General features: G+C 39.1%; 2 protein-coding genes across 3 annotated transcripts; one reads left to right on the top strand and one right to left on the bottom strand.

Annotated features, from left to right (window-relative positions):
• Window positions 1–4766: 4766 nt before the first annotated feature.
• Window positions 4767–7834, bottom strand: LOC122620694. The gene is made up of 4 exons (XM_043798289.1): window positions 7621–7834; window positions 6174–6283; window positions 5372–5786; window positions 4767–5304 (listed from the first exon to the last, which is right to left on the bottom strand). Exons 1-4 carry the CDS (start codon window positions 7682–7684, stop codon window positions 5153–5155), a joined length of 741 nt encoding a protein of 246 aa, XP_043654224.1. The 5' UTR covers window positions 7685–7834; the 3' UTR covers window positions 4767–5152.
• A 6789-nt stretch (window positions 7835–14623) lies between these two features.
• Window positions 14624–18506, top strand: LOC122620481 (protein takeout). Of its 2 annotated transcripts, XM_043797963.1 has the most exons (6): window positions 14624–14744; window positions 15573–15691; window positions 15869–15990; window positions 17867–18000; window positions 18059–18211; window positions 18276–18506. In XM_043797963.1, the coding sequence occupies exons 1-6, from the start codon at window positions 14678–14680 to the stop codon at window positions 18428–18430; spliced, it is 750 nt and encodes a 249-aa protein (XP_043653898.1). In that variant the 5' UTR covers window positions 14624–14677; the 3' UTR covers window positions 18431–18506. The 2 variants fall into 2 exon arrangements, with proteins under 2 accessions (XP_043653898.1, XP_043653899.1); XM_043797964.1 differs by lacking the exons at window positions 14624–14744; window positions 15573–15691; window positions 15869–15990 and adding an exon at window positions 16757–16836.
• The last annotated feature ends 948 nt before the right edge of the window (window positions 18507–19454 follow it).

Genomic DNA, 19454 nt, shown 5'->3' with positions numbered 1-19454 from the left:
CGGTAATGGACACTCTTATTCTCAAAAAGGAACTATAATATAATTCACCACAAGCTTTTGAAAGAGGACATCAAGTGCCAAGTTCAATTGAAGGGGAATGCCCCCGTAGCTTCCCACATCACCTTTTATTACGATGAAATCATCGATATCTTCGTATTCAAAGGGAAATAAAGGCTTATTCAACCGATTTAATCACAACTGAGTATACGTAAAGTTTAATAAAATAAACACAAATATAAAATCGAAAACCCGTATTAATGAGTACTGCGATTATCTTTAAAGAAAGACAAAGGTATACATTTAAGCGCAATGGGTATGCAAGGGAAATTCTAAACATTTGCTGAAATAGCATACAAGTATGCTATGAAATTATTATTAAGTACCTTACACGAGTAATTTCATTTCTCGTTTTCGTTCAGATTGTGCAATATCTTGAATTTTTTTTTAGTCACTGTTATTTTCATGAAATTGATCAACAATAAGGAAGTTCTAAGGATTTAAGGATTTATCCGCTTTTCCCGCACATGACACTCAGCTTAATGGTGAAAATAAGCAGTGCCACCCACAGCAGTGTTACCTGTCCGATTTAAATTGCTATCTAGAGCTTACAGCTGTAACTAAGTTTCATGGCCACATCCTGCCGGCTGGCAAATAAACCTGCAAACGCGAAATTATCCTGTAAAGTCTGGTCGTAATGTCAACGGGAATCGAACTGCGTGTTCCAGATTTCCTTTCCTATTCCCACTCTGATAGTCTAGGAAATCGACTAAAGCGGTTTTTCTTGTTTAATGTTATGATAGCAAAAATGCAATCTAAATCTGTCTATTTATACTTGTAATCAGGATCCCTAATCCAATTTAAATGACTCTCCAAGTAACGGGTAAATTATTTACTTTTCAAATATTCATAATTATATTAAGTATTTAAATATTTTGACGATATGTTCCCTGTAGTAGGCTGAAAAGGCAGTTTCGCGCCGAAAATTTATTATTTTTATTTAAGGATCCATATGGTCAACCCCTACATTTCTAAATCATGTGCTACGTGCACAGCATATAAATCTGCTTGCTTAATCAGTCAACCAGATTGGCTGGGCTTGTAATCCTGATCAAGAATAAATGTGTTTCCTTCTAGCCGCTAAATACTTTTCAACGAATATAGTCAGGCATGCAGGTATGATTTGGGCCAAATCGTACGATTTCGTTTTTAGGTGCTCTGGTTTTCGCCAAATTTTTGCTATCGTTTTGCTATCGGAATGTTTCGTTTCTCATCGCTTCTTGCTGCGCAAACACCTGTTTTATTATACCAGTTACTCGTAGAGTAAAAGGGTATACTAGATTCGTTGAAAAGTATGTAACAGGCAGAAGGAAGCGATTCCGACCATATAAAGTATATATATTCTTGATCAGGATCAATAGCCGAGTCGATCTGACCTTGTCCGTCTGTCCGTCCGTCTGTCTGTCTGTCCGTCTGTCCGTCTGTCTGTCCGTCTGTCTGTCCGTCCGTATGAACGTCGAGATCTCAGGAACTATAAAAGCTAGAAAGTTGAGAATAAGCATACAGACTCCAGAGACATAGACGCTACGCAAGTTTGTCAATGCATGTAGCCACGCCCCCTCTAACGCCCACAAACCGCCCAAAACTGCCACGCCCACACTTTTGAAAAATGTTTTAATATTTTTTCATTTTTGTATTGGTCTTGTAAATTTCTATCGATTTGCCAAAAAACTTTTTGCCACGCCCACTCTAACGCCCACAAACCGCATAAAACTGCCACGCCCACACTTTAAAAAAAAGTTTTAATATTTTTTCATTTTTGTATTAGTCTTGTAAATTTTTATCCATTTGCTAAAAAACTTTTTGCCACGCCCACTCTAACGCCCACAAACCGCCAAAAACTGTCAGTGATGAAGACTCTTCTTCACACTTCCACTAGCTGAGTAACGGGTATCAGATAGTCGGGGAACTCGACTATAGCGTTCTCTCTTGTTTTATTTCTCAAAATCAAACAACCTGAAATAATGCTTTTTATATTTGCAATGGCTTGTTTTGAAGCCAGGAGAAGGCATCAATTTGAGGGCTTGAGAAAATCTAGAGTTGCCACCTTTTCACAGTTTTTATTCCGATGTTCGCAATTACTTTTTTAATGCACTTTGACCATTTGGCCCTCCTTTTAATTAATTAATGAATTCTTGTATATTTTATAAGTAGTTTTACCTGCCTGTTTCCTTTCACCAACAGTATGGTAACCTTCGCGATAACTTTTGACGACGTACTTATCGACCCCTAGCCAAATCCAAACTTGTTGTTGCTGACGGCACATTTTGTTTGTCAAATCTGAAGTTGGGTCAGAAATAAATTTTTTATAAAATATCCAAGTTGCAGAATGATCCTGAGGTGATGTGGAATAAACTTCAATAGACCCCTGAGTACATTTTTTTTCTCTTAGTAAATAAGATCTGATTTGATATAAAAAAAAGGCATTTCATTTCGACCTGACAAAAGTGCCCGTTTTACAAATCGAAAAATTCTTACGAACTCGATTACCGGAGCATGCCTGAGTATACCTTTTTACTCTACAAATAAGGCGTTTAGTTATACGTTTACGTGTAGCAGATGTTAGTCCCCTTTTGCACCACGTTTTTTAATCTGAGATAGATAATCTAAACGGCTTTAAAATGGTAATGTTACGGTCAGGATCGTTCAAAATTTATGTAAAATAAATTTCAATGACAATGTCAATTACAATGCAGTCATAATATGTTTTTTGCTTCACGCCATCTATGGTTGTCAAACCAGTTAACCCGAGTGTTTAACCAAAATCAAAACCAAGCAGTGTTGTCACGCTCAACAAGTATTCTTCCAAGTTAGAAAAATTATAATTATCCAGGCCCAATTCAACGCCATCTATGGCGTATTTCGTTGAATCACTAAAGACTGATGCAGCCCTGGTAAATGTTGTATTTTACGCCATCTATATCACGCCATCTATTAAAATAAAACATAACATAAAACAAAATAAAATATAAACAAAAATGACATTAAATTTCTACAGAGTCTTAATACCAGTACTTGAACTGCATCAATCCAAAATATTAAAATGTTATTGAAGAAATGATAGAATTAAAAAAAGCCTTTACATATCTTGGTTTTAACCCCAGTATTTAAACTGCTTTCAATTCAAAATATGAAATTGTCGAAAAAGAATAGCATACCCTAATTCTCTTAAATAGATTTATTTTTCTTATTGGAACTCGAAAGGCATTGAAAGTTTGAGCAATTGTTCAGTTTAATAAGCAAGACAATTAATAACAAAAAATAAGTATTTGCTAAATTAACACTGAATTAGTAAAACATTACATATCTCACGAAAATAATATCTTGGAGCAAAAAGACCTCAAAGTTAGAAGCAAACATTTTTTTGCTATTTTTAAAAGCCAACGACCAGCAATTTTCCAAAAATATTGCCATATTAGTGTTATTTTTAATTTTATTTTTTTTTCAACTTAGGCATGCTCCGCTAATCTTTTTTTTCGAATTCGATTTGGGCCAAATCTTTCGATTTCGTTTTTAGGTGCTCTGGTTTTCGCAACATTTTTGCTATCGCATTGCTATCGGAACTTTTTTTTTCATAGCTTCTTGCTGCTCAAACACCTGACTTATTTTTTCTGTCAAAATAAGGCAAACGTTGCTGGGCTTGAGAAAATCTAGAGCTGCCACCTACAGTTTTAATTCCGATGTACGCAATTACTTTTTTACTGCACTTTGACCATTTATTAATTAAATTAAATGGCATTATTTGCAAACACTTTTGGTCCTCCTTTAAATTAATTAATGAATTCTTTTATATTTTATAAGTAATTTTACCTGCCTGTTTCGTCTCACCAACAGTATGGTAACCTTCACGATAACTTTTAGCGACGTACTAACCGTAAAATATCCAAGTTGCAGAATGATCTTGTGGTGATGTGGAATAAACTTCAATAGACCACTGAGTAAACTAATTTTTCCCGTAGTAAATAAGATCGGATTTGATATAAGAAAAGTTATTTACATTTCATTTCGCAAAGCGTAAAATTCTTACGAATTCGATTACCGTAGCATGCATGAAAATAATATTTCACCACTATCCCATTTTACATTTTTAGCCAAGTTTTAGTCCGCAGCTAGCTGTGGATAAGTACAGCGCCACCTATGTTTGGAAGAAACGGAGGTATTCGAAAAACACGGCTATTGGTATTGGTTTTTTAGCTTCTTAAGAAGCAATTGCTTCTGACTTCTTAGACAAATGAGATTAAGCATACAGACTCCAGAGACATAAACGCAGCGCAAGTTTGTCGATTCGTGTTGCCACGCCCACTCTAACGCCCAAAACTGCCGCGCCCACACTTTTGAAAAATGTTTTGATATTTATATTTAGTATTGTTAATTTTTATCGATTTGCAGAAAAACTTTTTGCCAGGCCCACTCTACCGCCCACAGACCGCCAAAAATATTTTTTAGTTTTTTTGTAATGTAAATTTCTATCGATCTGTTTAAAAACTTGTTGCCATGCCCACTCTTACGCCCACAAACCGCCAAAAACTGTCACTAGCTGGGTAACGGGTATCAGCTAGGCGGGGAACTCGACTATAGCGTTCTCTCTTGATTTTAATTTGGTTGATTAATTGAATTTTTTATTAATAATAAGATATAACATTATATGAAAAAGTAATACACTTTTATCACATTTATTTTTTGTATTTGTATTTATATTTTTATTAAAATTATAGCGTCTGTTTGGTACTAACTAACGAATACGCAATTCGTATTCGTATTTGTCTTTGTATACCCTGATCAAAAACTACGAAACTACGACTTATTTTCAATAAGACTACTGGAAATGGAAGAATATTTAGCAGGATAAGTATATCCATGTGATCTTTTGTGTGTAAAAAACATTCTCGCTTCCATAGTTCTACCAAAGACGTTATAATAATGTCTTTGGTTCTACATATGTTCATACATGTATTCTAGGCCCTTACTCCCCCATACAAATGCGCAGAGTTTACACCATATACAATTTAATACTTGGTTCATAGCATTGCAGTGTAATTTACAATTAAATACAAATTCCCTAAGACTAACGAACTACCATCTAAAAGAATGAGGTTTAATCCACGTAAAATTGCTCTACAGGAACGTTTTTCAGGAGCTGGTTGGCGAGCTTGCCAAACTCGCTGGCCAATTTTTTTTGCAATTGAGCCTGCATAGCCTCCAAAACGACTTGAGAGTTTTCCCGTAGAAACAGATTGGTGGCCTCCACTGTGAAATAAGAAGCGAATTTGTAATCTTATATTATATTTTAGTAGGAAATTAAGTGGACACCTACACAGAATTCGGTTGTTGTTGAAGGCACCCGAGATGCTCATTTTCACATCCTTTACATCCAGAACCAAACTAAGCGCATCGATGTGGAGGTAGTTTGCGCCCTTGGAAGCGTGAATGGATGTCTTTCCTGTGAGATCGGCACTCACACCCTCGAAGTCAGCGTGGAAGTCTCCACCTCCGGAGGCTGGCAGGATCAGAAGGACTCCGGAACTCGTGTATTTAGCCTCAATCTTTAGCTTGGGCATTACGATTTTCGCTTTGAAGGGCTCGCTTCCATCGCTCAGTTTCAGGGAAGTAACCTTAAAGTTGCTCGCCCCGAAGGCCTCCATGTTCTTTAACGTGATCTTATACCCCTGGGGACCCTCTGTTAACTGCAAGGCAAGGGAGTCCATCTTAAAGGGCTCCACAGAGGGCAGCTGATAAGGGGTAAAAAAAAGGTATTATTGCTAAATGTTTTGATTTGGGTGTCTGTGCATTTATCATAAATTAATAATATTATGCAGTACGTGGATTGTAATTAATTTCTGTATGATTCACCCTTAGCTTTACAAAGCTTTCTATTCTCGTATAAGTTTCCAAACTTCCCATACAATATTAGAATAAATATATGCGAATATGAATGTGTCGAATGACCTTCACAGTACATTTTGTGTTCATTGCAGTGCAGAAAATAAGCACTTCCGTCGGGATTTCCCGAGATAACACTCATTATGCAAGTGCGAAAGTCACAGTGACTTTCATTCAAGTTGCTCTATGCTCTTATGCAACTTAAAACACGTTTTCAGTCGTTAGCTCCAGCTCACCTGAATATCAGGAATGCCATTGGCCAAATATGGCTTAAGGTGTTCAATAGCTCCAATGAAGCAGTCCACCAATTTAGGGTCATTCCTTTGACATTTTTTGATGTAGGGTGCTGAAAAAATAAAGAGAAAATTTGTAAATTTCCAGCCGGCTGGTGTATATCACCCCTAAATGTTATTGTTTGATAAATCCCCAGAAAACCAACAAGTAAAAACATCAAATATTGATTACATTTTTAGTTTCAGTTCAGTCGGAAGGAAACACTCAGAAGTGCCAACAAAACTGAAGATCAACACCATTTGCCGATTTAATTCCTGTAAAGTTCATCGACTTTGCAGACGGGCTCAGTGTAAAAGCGATGCCACAGCCACAGTGGCCTCCAAATGCGATTGAGATCAAAAACAAGATCTCGACTCGGATCAATTGTGATGGCAAGGCAGCCAAGAAGTGCACGTCTAGAACCTGTTGGGGCCGCGATTCTGTGGCACATGACACACATTCGTGGCCACAGCGGCTATTATTTGTAGCTGGTTTATACCTGAGCAGTTTCATTAGCGCCATTCGATGGCAAGGCGAACTGCAGCGGGAGCGATTAAGATTTCAAGTTGAAGGCTGTCCAACGGCCACGGCGAGCCGATAATTAAGTATGGATTTGGTTCACCGTCCGCATTTTGAGTGCTTACATTTGTGTATTCAGCATTTCGAGTGCGATGCGGAAGCAAAGTTGGTTTGAGACTCATCGGCTGAAATGCCGGACTGTATTCCGCCTTATGTTTTTCTGGGTTTTCTTTCTTGCCAATTGTTTCTAACAAAACCGTGTCGCCTTACACAATTAGCGTTGAGTGCCTTGATTAGTGGGAATGGCGGTAAACTTGACATTTGACATATCCCAGAAGATGTGATTGCATTTCGCAGACACACCACGGCAAACCGACAACTTAGCCCACTTAGCAATATAATTAGTTCGACAAAAATCTTGGAGCTGAGTTCAATACGCTATAACACAAGCAATAAATTTGGTAGGTAATAAAATTGACACACAAAAGGAAAAGGTATTTTCAAATTTCTGTTACGTTAACCAAATATCATGGTGATTTTTTTAAGAGACAAGGGTCACCGACTGGTCATAAATTATCGAATTATATACAAAGCTGAGAACAAACTACGTCGAATAGCGTTTTTTAGTCAACCTTACAATTTACATTTTTAAATATTCGCCTAAAATAATTTGTAATCATTTCCATCAGTTATTTTTTGCTTTTCATTATATTACTTCGAAATATTTACTGCACTTCGTTAGATAAAACTTGGTCATTCATTTTTAAACTAATAATAATCATGGCAGCACTATTAAGTAGTGGATACTAATTACTAAACGAACTCAATATATTATCCAATATCCAGTAATATTATTCACCCCCTAAGGGATAGAGAAGAGAGACAACTTACGGGTCTCAGCCTGCACTATCATCAGCGCTTGGATCACAAGTACTAGGCACACCGCTTTATTCATTTCACTCAAGAACAATATCCGGAATATGAATCTCAATCTGCAACGCGTCAACACGCAACGGAATCGGAAACTAAAGATATTAACTTTCAGCGGGTGGAGTGCTCGAACGTCCGTCAACGCGAAGCTGAGAACTCAAACTGCGAGCTGCTTGCCGGTCGATAGCCGATTTTAAAGCCCCAAAGCTGCAGATCACAGATCGCAGATCGCAGAAACGAGATCCAAACCAAGTCGATCTCTGATTCCGTCGTCGACGTCGGCAGAGAACTTAGACTCTGCCAATCTGGGTATATCTGGATATATAGCTGGAATCTGCATGGGCGACTGACTTCTTGACTTCTGTGCAAGATTTTGGTTTGTTTGCCCACTTGTCGAGTGGCAAAAAAGCAATTAGGCAGCTCTATTTTTGCAATCCCCCGCCTGCAGAGGTGCAGAGCTCAGAAACGATCGGTGCGGCATCGTCTGATAAACTGCATATGTGGTCCATTTTCTGTTGGTCCGATCGAACATACAGGAACCCTGATTGCGGTTTGCGAAAGAAATTGATAAGTTCTACTTGCTGGTGAGCAGAACCCATTCGAAATCTACTTTTCCAAGTGAACAACAAAATAGCCGCGGAACAAACTTATTTGTCTTTTAAGAGACAGCACTTTGAATAAACGCATAACGCATAAAACACGTCAAGCGACCCGCTACCTTTTATTCCAAAAACCTTGGGATAAATCGAGTTCGAGTCTTCTTAAAACCGTAACGAGGCGAGCTGGACAAGTGATCGTTACTTATTTTCGTAAAAATGTCTCCGCCTCTATGTGTCCATTCGAGTGAGATAATAGTTGTGTGCTTATACGGTGAGAACAGAATTCAGATAGCCCAGACTTTTGAAATACTCTGTTTCAAGCAATACTCCACAATCTGTAATCTATATTAGGGAATTGAGAATTAATGTCGCGTAAAAATAATCTAATACTTGGGCTTCTTTCAGCCAGAGTTAGCCGATGGTTGCCAATTCAACTCACAACTAAAGTGATTGGTCGTTTACCTGCCAGCCAACAACCCACTGACTCACTGAAGCACTGATTACCTGGATTTTAAACATGTTTGGATTTAAATGCATAGTTCAATGGAGAACTACAAATAATTTAAGCTGTTGTTCATCGGAACACTTTCCTCGCGTCTAATATGAATTATTAATGAACTATTCAAATAAACGGGTTCCAGCATAAAGTGAGTTCTACTGAGTTCTTGATGTACCAGTCTCGGAGGGGTTCTGCAACTGCCAATCGAAATTTAACCAGGAAGAGCTACCAACTTGGATTACGAGTAATTAACAAGCCACGCAGTTGGCAACAAGCTTACTCATCAGCACAACTTTGGTATAGTGTGTGTGATTTCCAAACACCAAAATCACAAATCCACATTTTTTTCTCTGTGTGCCAGTTACTTAGTTTTGCGGAGAACTATGGCACCATACTTTGCACTGTGATCGGAACATACTGAACTCTTAAACTGTTTACAATGGCCCTGAACACAAACAAATAGAGTAATGGGGAAGTATGAGGGAACTTGATGGGAAGTCTTATTTGTCATACAAAGGCTTCTGCGCCGATTCTAAAGCCCGTTGTCACGTAGTTGTCTATGTAGCCCTGAATGCGGGTGGATGTGGTTATAAATACAACTGAATGTGTAAATGTGTCTTCACAAAAGACGGCGGAGAATAATGACAATGCTTAGTGAAATGCGAAAAGGAGGAAGTCTTATTTTTTTCTTTGTATTTTCGTATTGTTTCTCTCCACAATTCCCACCTCACTAATTATTTCGCTTGCTTATTTGTGTATGTGTAAGGCAAACGCCTTAATTATCCAAGTGACTTAACCTACCTACATACATATATGGCAAAGTGTAAGAGTGAGCACAGAAGATGTCACCAAAATCTATGGCAAAATCCACAATCAAGATCATCTATAAAAAAAATCTATACTATTTTCGGGAATTTAAATCAACGCACTTTCAGACTCGACTCAAAACCACTTTCAATTCGCACTTGATTAAATACGCTTGGGCTTCATCTTCCTTGTGACCCAGAAACGTGTCACTCAACCGACCAGAGCAGAAGGACGTCTCTTGCGACTGTATTCACAGTCGAGTGATTTTAGCTTGACGTTGACCCAGTCACCACTCCACCTTGACCTTGAGGGCGAATCTCCACACGCAACCCAGTGGAGCAAAGTGGTGGGGTCTGCTGTTCTGTTCTGTTCACTATAATTTTAATATGGAACGTACTGTGGCGAACAGTATATAAAATCAAGTGCCCCAGAAATATAACTAACTATTCAATATACAAACCACCTAGTGTAAAATGTTTAATGTAAGACCAATTCATATTCTTTCAAACTACTCATTACGCACTGCATACTTTCAGGCGCCATACTCACAGTGAAGGGCAATCGAAGTTGGTATATTAGTACCACTGTACACTTTCACGAACATTTCTGTGTTTGACTCATTATTTAATTTCTTTTTATTAATTAGGAATCCTAGACTATATTTACGTTCACCTTTTTTTAAATTTAATATCTAATTATTATAATATCTACATTCGTAGTATTTGCTTACAGATGGCTTATTACCTAATTACAATTAGTTATAAAAATTATAGCTATATTATGTTTTAGTTAATAAGAAAGTTAAAGTACCTTCTATTTAGTCTTTAGACGTCTTATTATGACGACGTAGTATAGGTATTTTTTCTGCGTTTTATTTTCTTTGATCAAAAATAAATGTTTTTTAAATTTCTTTAATATTTTACGAAAATTGTAAGTTTGTCTTTGAAGACCAAAGAAATAACATACATTTTATAATCAGTGTGGCGACGTATAGAATGTAAATATTACGGAGCCCGATGTTTGGCAATAAACGTTTAAATTATAATATTATTATAATAAATGAAATTATATATATGTATGTATATATATATATGTATATATATATATATATATATATAGCGGCTTCGCCGCATGCAGTCTTAAACTTCAATGAAAAATTCCTAGAATTTCTTATATGTCAGTTATTTTATTTGAAAATTGTTATTTTCAATCCAAAACATTTGGATAAACTATATTTTTCGTATATTTTTCGTATTTTTCGACCAAAGAAATAACATACATTTTATAATCAGTGTGGCGACGTATAGAATATAAATATTACGGAGCCCGATGTTTGGCAATAAACGTTTAAATTATAATATTATTATAATAAATGAAATTATATATATGTATGTATATATATATATGTATATATATATATACATATATATATGCGCTTCGCCGCATGCAGTCTTAAACTTCAATGAAAAATTCCTAGAATTTCTTATATGTCAGTTATTTTATTTGAAAATTGTTATTTTCAATCCAAAACATTTGGATAAACTATATTTTTCGTTTGTCCATTTGGAGCGAGTACAAATAAAGAGTTTGGAATGCCAGCTCTTGAACAGGCTACGTATAGCTGCCCATGAGAAAAACACGGCTCTTCCAAATTCAACCCGCATACTTGAAGCGTTTGTCCTTGTGCCTTATTGATGGACATGGAAAATGATAGACGCACTGGGAATTGCAGTCGCTTAAATTCAAACGGCATGTCTGTTGGTATCAACGGAATACGCGGTATGAGCACCATTTCTCCTTTCGCTTTTCCAGTCAATATCGTGGCTTCAATTAAATTCGGCATCAATTTTTTTACATCCAATCTGGTGCCATTGCACAATTTTGGTGCATTTAAATTCCGTAGTAAATTAATTGATAAGCCGAATTTTAAGTTCAAAAAATGCGGTGGCATACCAGGCGGTTCTAGGGAATTTAAAAATTCAACTGGATAATGGCAATTTTTCTTGAATGTGAAAATTGATTTCATTGACATGTAAATTTTTTGGTGACAATATTGCTCGTTGTGTCAACCAATCGTGATTTCTGTGATTTTGAATTATATTTGGAAAAACGCTTTCTATTAATTCTCCTTTAGATTGTAGAATTGTACAAAAATTGTTTGGCAAAGTGATCAAGCCATTTGTATTTGGAACATTGCCACTTCCGATTTCTAATAATTGCTTCTAAAACCGTTCTGCAGATTGATCATTGTGCAATTGAACACGCATGTTTATGTTCAATGTCAATTTTTGGACATATCGCCACAGGAAATAATACTTCAAGCACGCATTGACCTGATCCGCTAACGTTGCACGTGGAATGACGGGCAATGTTTGTCGGAAATCTCCTGACAAAAATATTAGTGCACCACCAAAAATTTGTTGATTGCGACGTAGATGCATTGTTCTGTTTAATGCATCTAGAGATTTTTTATGGGTCATTGTACATTCATCCAATAGAATAATTGCTGCTTGCTGCAAAACTTTTGCCATTGCAGAATTTCTTGATATGTTGCATGTGGAATTGTCAATCACCTGTACGTTCAAAAATAATAAAGTAATTAGCACTATATGTATTTTAAATAGATCAATCAATGAATACAAACAAACCTGCACATTTAACGGCAATTTTAATGCTGAGTGTGCTGTCCGTCCACCATCAAAAACAAATGCCTGCTGTTACAATTTATTTATGAACCAAATAAAGTTTGTCTCATGAATTAAATAAAACGAAATGAGCAGAGAAGAATGACATCCTATGTTTTAGAAATGGCGCTGCATGTAAAAAACGGTTTTCCCGCTTTTCTTTTGACTTTTTCCAGAATTTTCTTTGCTCTTGTCCTAACGGAGCCCGAGACCTTTCCAACGAATGCAAACCCGTTGAAATCGACTAACGCGTTCTGGAGTTATAATCATTCACCAAACTTGTTCTCAATTTCTATATATATAGATATAATATATATCACAAAAACAATACAAAAAACAGTACAAAACAAGAGAGAACGCTATAGTCGAGTTCCCCGACTATCTGATACCCGTTACTCAGCTAGTGGAAGTGCGAAGGAGAGTCTTCAACACTGACAGTTTTTGACGGTTTGTGGGCGTTAGAGTGGGCGTGGCAAAAAGTTTTTTTGACAAATCGATAGAAATTTACAAGACTAATACAAAAATTAAAAAATATTAAAACATTTTTCAAAAGTGTGGGCGTGGCAATTGTATGCGATTTGTGGGCGTTAGGGTGGGCGTGGAAACATGAATCAACAAACTTGCGCTGCGTCTATGTCTCTGGAGTCTGTATGTTTAATCTCAACTTTCTAGCTTTTGTGGTTCCTGAGATCTCGACGTTCATACGGACAGACGGACGGACAGACGGACAGACGGACGGACAGACGGACGGACAGACGGACATGGCCAGGTCGACTCGGCTACTGATCCTGATCAAGAATATATATACTTTATATGGTCGGAAACGCTTCCTTCTGCCTGTTACATACTTTTCAACGAATCTAGTATACCCTTTTACTCTACGAGTAACGGGTATAAATATATAAATCAATATGAAAAAACTAAGTTTATTTCCTACTATTCAACTTCTTATTTTTTCTCCGCAATTTGGAGCACGCCCTCACGCATCACGAGGAACTTCCACCTCCAGTTTGCAATTTAAATGCGAAACAGACTGTGGTCAGTGATCGGAATTGTCCCCAACAGTCCATTAAGATCCCCGAAACGTTTTGAAAGACAATTGTTTTGGTGCATGTCTCCTTACCATCAATACCTCAACGCGCTGAGCAAAGACACGTTTCTGCATTTTTAGGGTTAACACACTCTCTGACTGGCTCAGTGCATGTTTTGTTTTTGTAGGCTGAATGGATGGATGATGAGTGCCCATTACCGCCTTACCACTCGGCTCTTGGAAAGCTCGTGGTTCTAATCGCACGGCTTGGCCTTTTCGCCACAAGAGGGATGGAAGGCAGCAGAACAAATGGTGGGACGAAAGTCATACTTCGCAATACTGGGCTAATCCCGGCTTGAAGAATCGCTAATGATGGCAAGTCGCTCGTATGATTCATGACAACCTCATTACCAGGCTGCAATCGCGGCTGTGGGAGGCGGGGCTCCGAGTCAGAGACCCCTTACACTTAACCTTCGGGCCTCCGGCCCGCCCCGGCCCCGGCAAAATTAGTACCCGCAAATGTACACAGAGAAAAATCTTGATGATCTGGCGTGTGAGGTATTTTAAAGGCAGAGTTATCCCATTTACATAGTCTTCCCATTTGGAAAAATACCAACACATCAACCTGCAGTGTTACAAGTGGTTAGTTTCAGTGATCCAGAATATTTATATGTGAATATTAAATGACAAAATCCAATCCTCTGAAATAGACCTTATATTTAGATAGCTTGCATTTAGGGGAATATCTGACAGACTTATGTAAGTCCTGACTCCGTTGGCTTATATTTATTTTATATGAGACTTAAAGTTAAAGTTCCCCAGATTTTGTAGCGTACATCGATGATAACGCCGGCTGACTGTCTGCCCCGTCAATGTTTGGGATGTGGCAAGAAGGCCTTTTGTTCGGTTCCCCTTTGCCAGCTCTTTCGCTGCATTTTCGGCGGCGCTTTCGAGCTTCTTGCTGGTTAAAATGGCTTGGACCAACTCAGCCCGAGCTCATTCCTCAACCGAGTCGCGTGAAAGTTGGACGCAAAGTAAGCGTAGAGGCGAAGAAAGCTGAAAGCAGCAGTCGGATTCTTTATTCGAGAACAAACAGTGAACTGGTTGGGGACTGGCTGTTTGACCCACTTCAAGCCTGAAGCCGAAGAAAAGAATTTCGGCTCCAAAGTGAAACCAATCGGAGCTCGCACTGCGACGCTATAAATTCTATCCCGACTTTTTCACTTTCGCTCGTAAAGAGTGCGGGCTACGTCATCTAGGCGAAATTAACATATGCATATCCATAAGCTGCAGAGAGCAGTCCGAACGTGCTAATCAATTGAAAAACTAGAAAAGTGAAACAGCGCCCATCTAAAGCCAAGTTCCGTTTACTTGTACTTTCACGCAGGCGAACCGAAAAATGTGCGGAAAGATTGGCTTTATTGTGCTCGTCGTCGTGTGGGGCTCCACTTTTGCCCAGGAGCAGCGTAAGTAGTTATCAAATAGCGTGATAGATACCTACTTGGCCGCGCTTTCTAAGTTATATCAGTCGCATCGCCGACTTTGACTTTAGACACGTCCACCGACCAACTTGGCTCAAATGGCCCATGCTTTTGGCACTGGCTTATTGCCCACCCCCAAAGACGTGCTGCGGCAACAAAGAAAGTCGACTTGCGTCGGATCTGGTCGAGTAGGTTCCAGAATGGCAATTGATGGCCACGATAACCTCGGTTAATAGTTCTTGCAGTCACTGGCCCGGTTCCATAAAGATTCCACTTGATTGGACTCACCTTCATTAAATACTTTGCCGGCTAGCCTCTTAAAAATGTACCTCCGAGTCCTCCGTTTTTACCACAATTTCAGAGAAACGTTGTACCAATCACGAAAGTTTTCTACCCCACTTTCAGGGTACAATTATATCAAAGTTCGGGAAACCTTCCCCGAAACCAGTAATTGTTATTAGTTTTCACACATCCCCTCCCCGCCACAACTACGATAATCAACCCGGCAATAAACCTATCGCCAGTTTTGTCCCACCTATTCAAGCAATTCATAGTTCAGCCCGAACATGTTCGCAACAATCGTTGTGAGATTGGCGAGGTAATTGTGCACTTGAACCCACGTCAACTGACGCATTCACCTGGGAATCGCAATTACAAAAGGAAAGGGAATCTTCATTTTCATAGTGAGCCCTGGTGATTTATTCAGTGGCGACGGAGAGACAATGACATCCACGAACAGGCAAAACATGACATCTACAGACCACTGCATTCGTAATGCACTCATTGCCTCACCTCTCGAAATTACCTTTGCAGCCTACTACCTGCCACAATGCCCGCGGGACGAGGCCCAGATCAACGAATGCCTTCGGGAAAGTGGCAACAAGTTGGTGAGCTACTTGCAGAAGGGAGTTCCGGAATTGGACATCTATGAGGTGAGCTGAACACTCCACTTTGAAAATATGATATTTGGTCAAATATAGTAAATATCAAATATAAGTAACTTTTGGAGATAGTTGGATCTTTTCCCTAATAATTCAATAGTTTAGATCTACAAAAACACATAACTCGAGTTTTATTCAAATCGCCCAGTAAATTATTTGCCCCATCAGATCGAACCCGTGATGATTGATGAAATCGGCATTGTTTTGGGCAGTGGTCCGGATGGCTACCGCGCACTTTTCCGGAACATTCAAGCCTACGGTGTGAGCAATATTACGGTGACCAACATCCGGTAAGTTATGCACATCCTTAGAGCTAAGAGTAATGAAAGGTTTTCAAAATTTCGAAATCAATACCTGATTTTTTAAACACCAGATCTTCGATTGGGTGCAATAAAGAGTTTTGAATAATAAGTGTGCAATGCTACAATGAAATACACTATTTGCTTTGCTATATACATCATTTTATTTAATTTCATTAATAGTCTCCTTAATTTGTAAGCCAACCGTAACTTCGATTCCCTGTAATTATAATTTAATTCGCTGCTCATTTGCCTAACTGCTCAGTCCATCGGTCAGTGAGTCAATCAGTCAGTTGGCCGCTCAAACAGCGTCCCCAGCACGCGATCCCCACTTTGCATTTTGTCAACATTGTGGGAGCTCATTTGAATGAGCGCAGTTTCCAATGATATGACGGGGCTTGCCAAAGCCTCGTGAATACCTGGTAGCTCATGGTCTTGATTTATGGACAAAACGTTTGGCACACGATGGGAAATCGATGGAGCAATAGCCGATTTGCATTTCAGTGGTTCCTTAACTTGCTTGAACGTTTTATGTTTGCCCAGACAAATTTGCATTTGTGCGGGTTTTTTATTAAAGTATATTTTCGACGCGTAATTATTCGCGACAAGGTGTTTGCCCACTTTGGTGGCTGGTTCCACTTATTCCGCGCTTAAATGGGAAATCAGGGAACGAAGGCTCGTGGTTTATCTGGAAAAAGTGAGATGTGTTATTCGATTGAAATGGTTCGCTGGAAATTCGTTTTCAATGGTAATTAACTATTTATACAGTTTAATGGGAGTTTTATGGAGTCGGGAAATTAATACAGAACACATTATCTTCGCTACTGCCAAGATAAGGTAAAACGCGTATTATACGTTTTGGGCAGAAAATTCGTGCCGACTAATAAAAGTGCATCTCTGATATCTTAAGCATATTACTTTTGCATATACTCTTTAATCCACCATAAGTTTCTCGGTTTCATAAGAACCACAATTAAATAAATGCCAACAGCAATTAAAAACTAAAATGTTTATTAATGATATCTTACAAACTGGTTATGTCTCTATTTAAACCTTTCAAGCGTTTTCTCATAAGAGGAGCTACTCTCTAACAAGTTGACCCACTCTCCTCAGTGGCCTCTGATTTTTTAAGTGCCCCGCATTATGCAACACCCAAAGCCAAGAACACTGTTGGCTATGCTTTCCGGTATTTGGAACGCCAGCTCCGCCAACAATAGCAACTACAGCAGCAGTTAAGCCGGCGACCATCAATCTGGCTATAGACACTCAATTGGCGAAAATATAAGAATCCGAGTGGCAGAGACATAAACACAGCACAGGCAAAGACGACTGGCCCACAGATCGTTGACCAAGAAACGAGACAGAAAAGTGTGCCAACGCTAGATTCTCTAAGTGGAGAGCATTGTTTGGCCGGTCCAGTATCAGTTTCGTTTTCTATGGTCACTTACCCTGACTTAGGGTACTCAAATAGATTCCTGAGATTAAGACTCCATTTATAGTCTTCAAATATTTTGCAATTGTGTTTCGTACTGTAATACATTTAAAAATTGTATTTTTAAGCTATTTATGTTTCTAAGTCCTGACATTCTATAGCGGAAGAGTAGAAAGAACGGTTGGTTCTCGTATTGATTTCGATTATCGAGAAGTACCACGTAGCTCTACTGGTCTAGCCGATTCACCTAGATCTCTTTGGTATCAATATAAGACTTAAGAGAACTTCAAGGCTGAAAAGTACGACAAAATAGTCGGCTCATCTTCGCATGAAACCAATGAAAAGGCAGTTTTTCGCTAAGCTCATTACTTCGCAGATTGTCACTGTCATTGCCATTAGAGGCGTCCATTAATATCTTATCTTGTCTTTTTACAGCTCCGACTTGGACTCGCTGCAGTTCCAGCTGACGTGCGAGATACCCCGCATTCGCGTCAAGGCGCAGTACCGGTCCACAGGTGTACTGATCTTGGTGAAGGCCTCCGGAGCCGGGGACTACTGGGGGGAGTACGGTGGGTATCGGGCTTCTGGGTTGGGATGACGCACTGCTAATGACTCTCGATCACGCAGAGGGAGTGAAGGCCAAGATCTACTTCAAGGCGGTGGCCAATGAGGGTCCCGACGGTCGCACCTACCTGACGACGGACTCCGTCAAGATGGACTTCAACGTGAAGGAGATCCAAATGGGAGTGGACAACATCGCCAATGGCAATTCGGTGATACGTACGTAGTAGTAGTCGAATTATTAATTCACATTATTATCAACATAAAATACTTGCTTCCACAGAGGCTGCTCTCAACCTCTTTATCAACTCCAACTCCCAGGAGCTGCTGAAGGAAATGAAGCCGGCGCTCAGGACCAAACTCACACTGGTCATCCGCAACTTCATGGATCGCATTTTCGCCAAGATTCCACTGGACGAGTGGATTAACCTCAATTAGAATATAGTTTCTTTAGTCTTCTAATTTAGTTCTAATTTATTGCACTCGATTCCGCGAAATATACAAAGTAAATCGATTATAGCTCTTACTTTGAACGGCTCATGCGCAACCCAAGTCAGAAGCTGATCTTAATTGGCCTCTCTTGTCAAGTTTTGTCACGCTAATTCAAGGTCTTTGAATGAATGAATAAGAAATCTGGGTAAAGGGTTTGAAAAAAACAGGAGGTGGTTTTTTATGAATGTTACCTGGTTTTGCTAAATCATATTTATCTACATGCCGAATGGATCGAATCGGACTATTTTCTTAGAGGTCAAGGGAAGTAATGTAACCACCGCTAGGAAACTTACCACCATTCCTTTAGCAAGATACTCAAGTCAATGCAATTAGAACTTCCATCTAAATAAATACCTTTAGCCGATGGCTAATACATTCGTGCCCTCAGACTAACCACGAATGTAGTCTTAGTTCTTCCCATTAGATAGAAGTGTTATGCAAACTACTTAGCTTACACTCGCCCTCGGTTATCCATCAATACGCCTACACGTGCTTGCTGAATACCCAAATGCCTGGGAGTACAAATCTCCATGTCCAACGCTCCATGTCCACATCCGATTGAATAATAAACTATGAATGAGCAACAAACATCTCAGCACTCCCCACTTATCTAACGCAGCTATCACTGGGATGAGGGATGAGGCTGGGAGATGATCTTTGAGTTGCGTGCTCCTCCACAATTTTCCACCGCAATCAGCATCCTCATCGAACCGTGTCATAGGCAACCAGCCAACGCTTTCCTTACAGAACTGAAGACAGGGAAAGCTTTTCGCCAGGGGATTGCCATTATGCAATCCGCCAGCACAATTTTCAGAGTTAACAGGTTGTCAACACACGACTCCCCATCTAAGATGCTCGCATGGCGTAATTACGCCGGGCACGTTAGCGACTAGTACGATCTTCCTGGCCCCTGCTCTTGGTTTTGGTTTTGGTAGGGAGCTTAACAACCACACATTCTGACCCCCCACTA

Source organism: Drosophila teissieri, chromosome 3R (assembly GCF_016746235.2).
Source record: "Drosophila teissieri strain GT53w chromosome 3R, Prin_Dtei_1.1, whole genome shotgun sequence".
Classification (NCBI taxonomy): domain Eukaryota; kingdom Metazoa; phylum Arthropoda; class Insecta; order Diptera; family Drosophilidae; genus Drosophila; species Drosophila teissieri.
The sequence above is the reverse complement of the archived record's forward strand: the minus strand, read 5'-3'. Positions and strand labels throughout refer to the sequence as shown.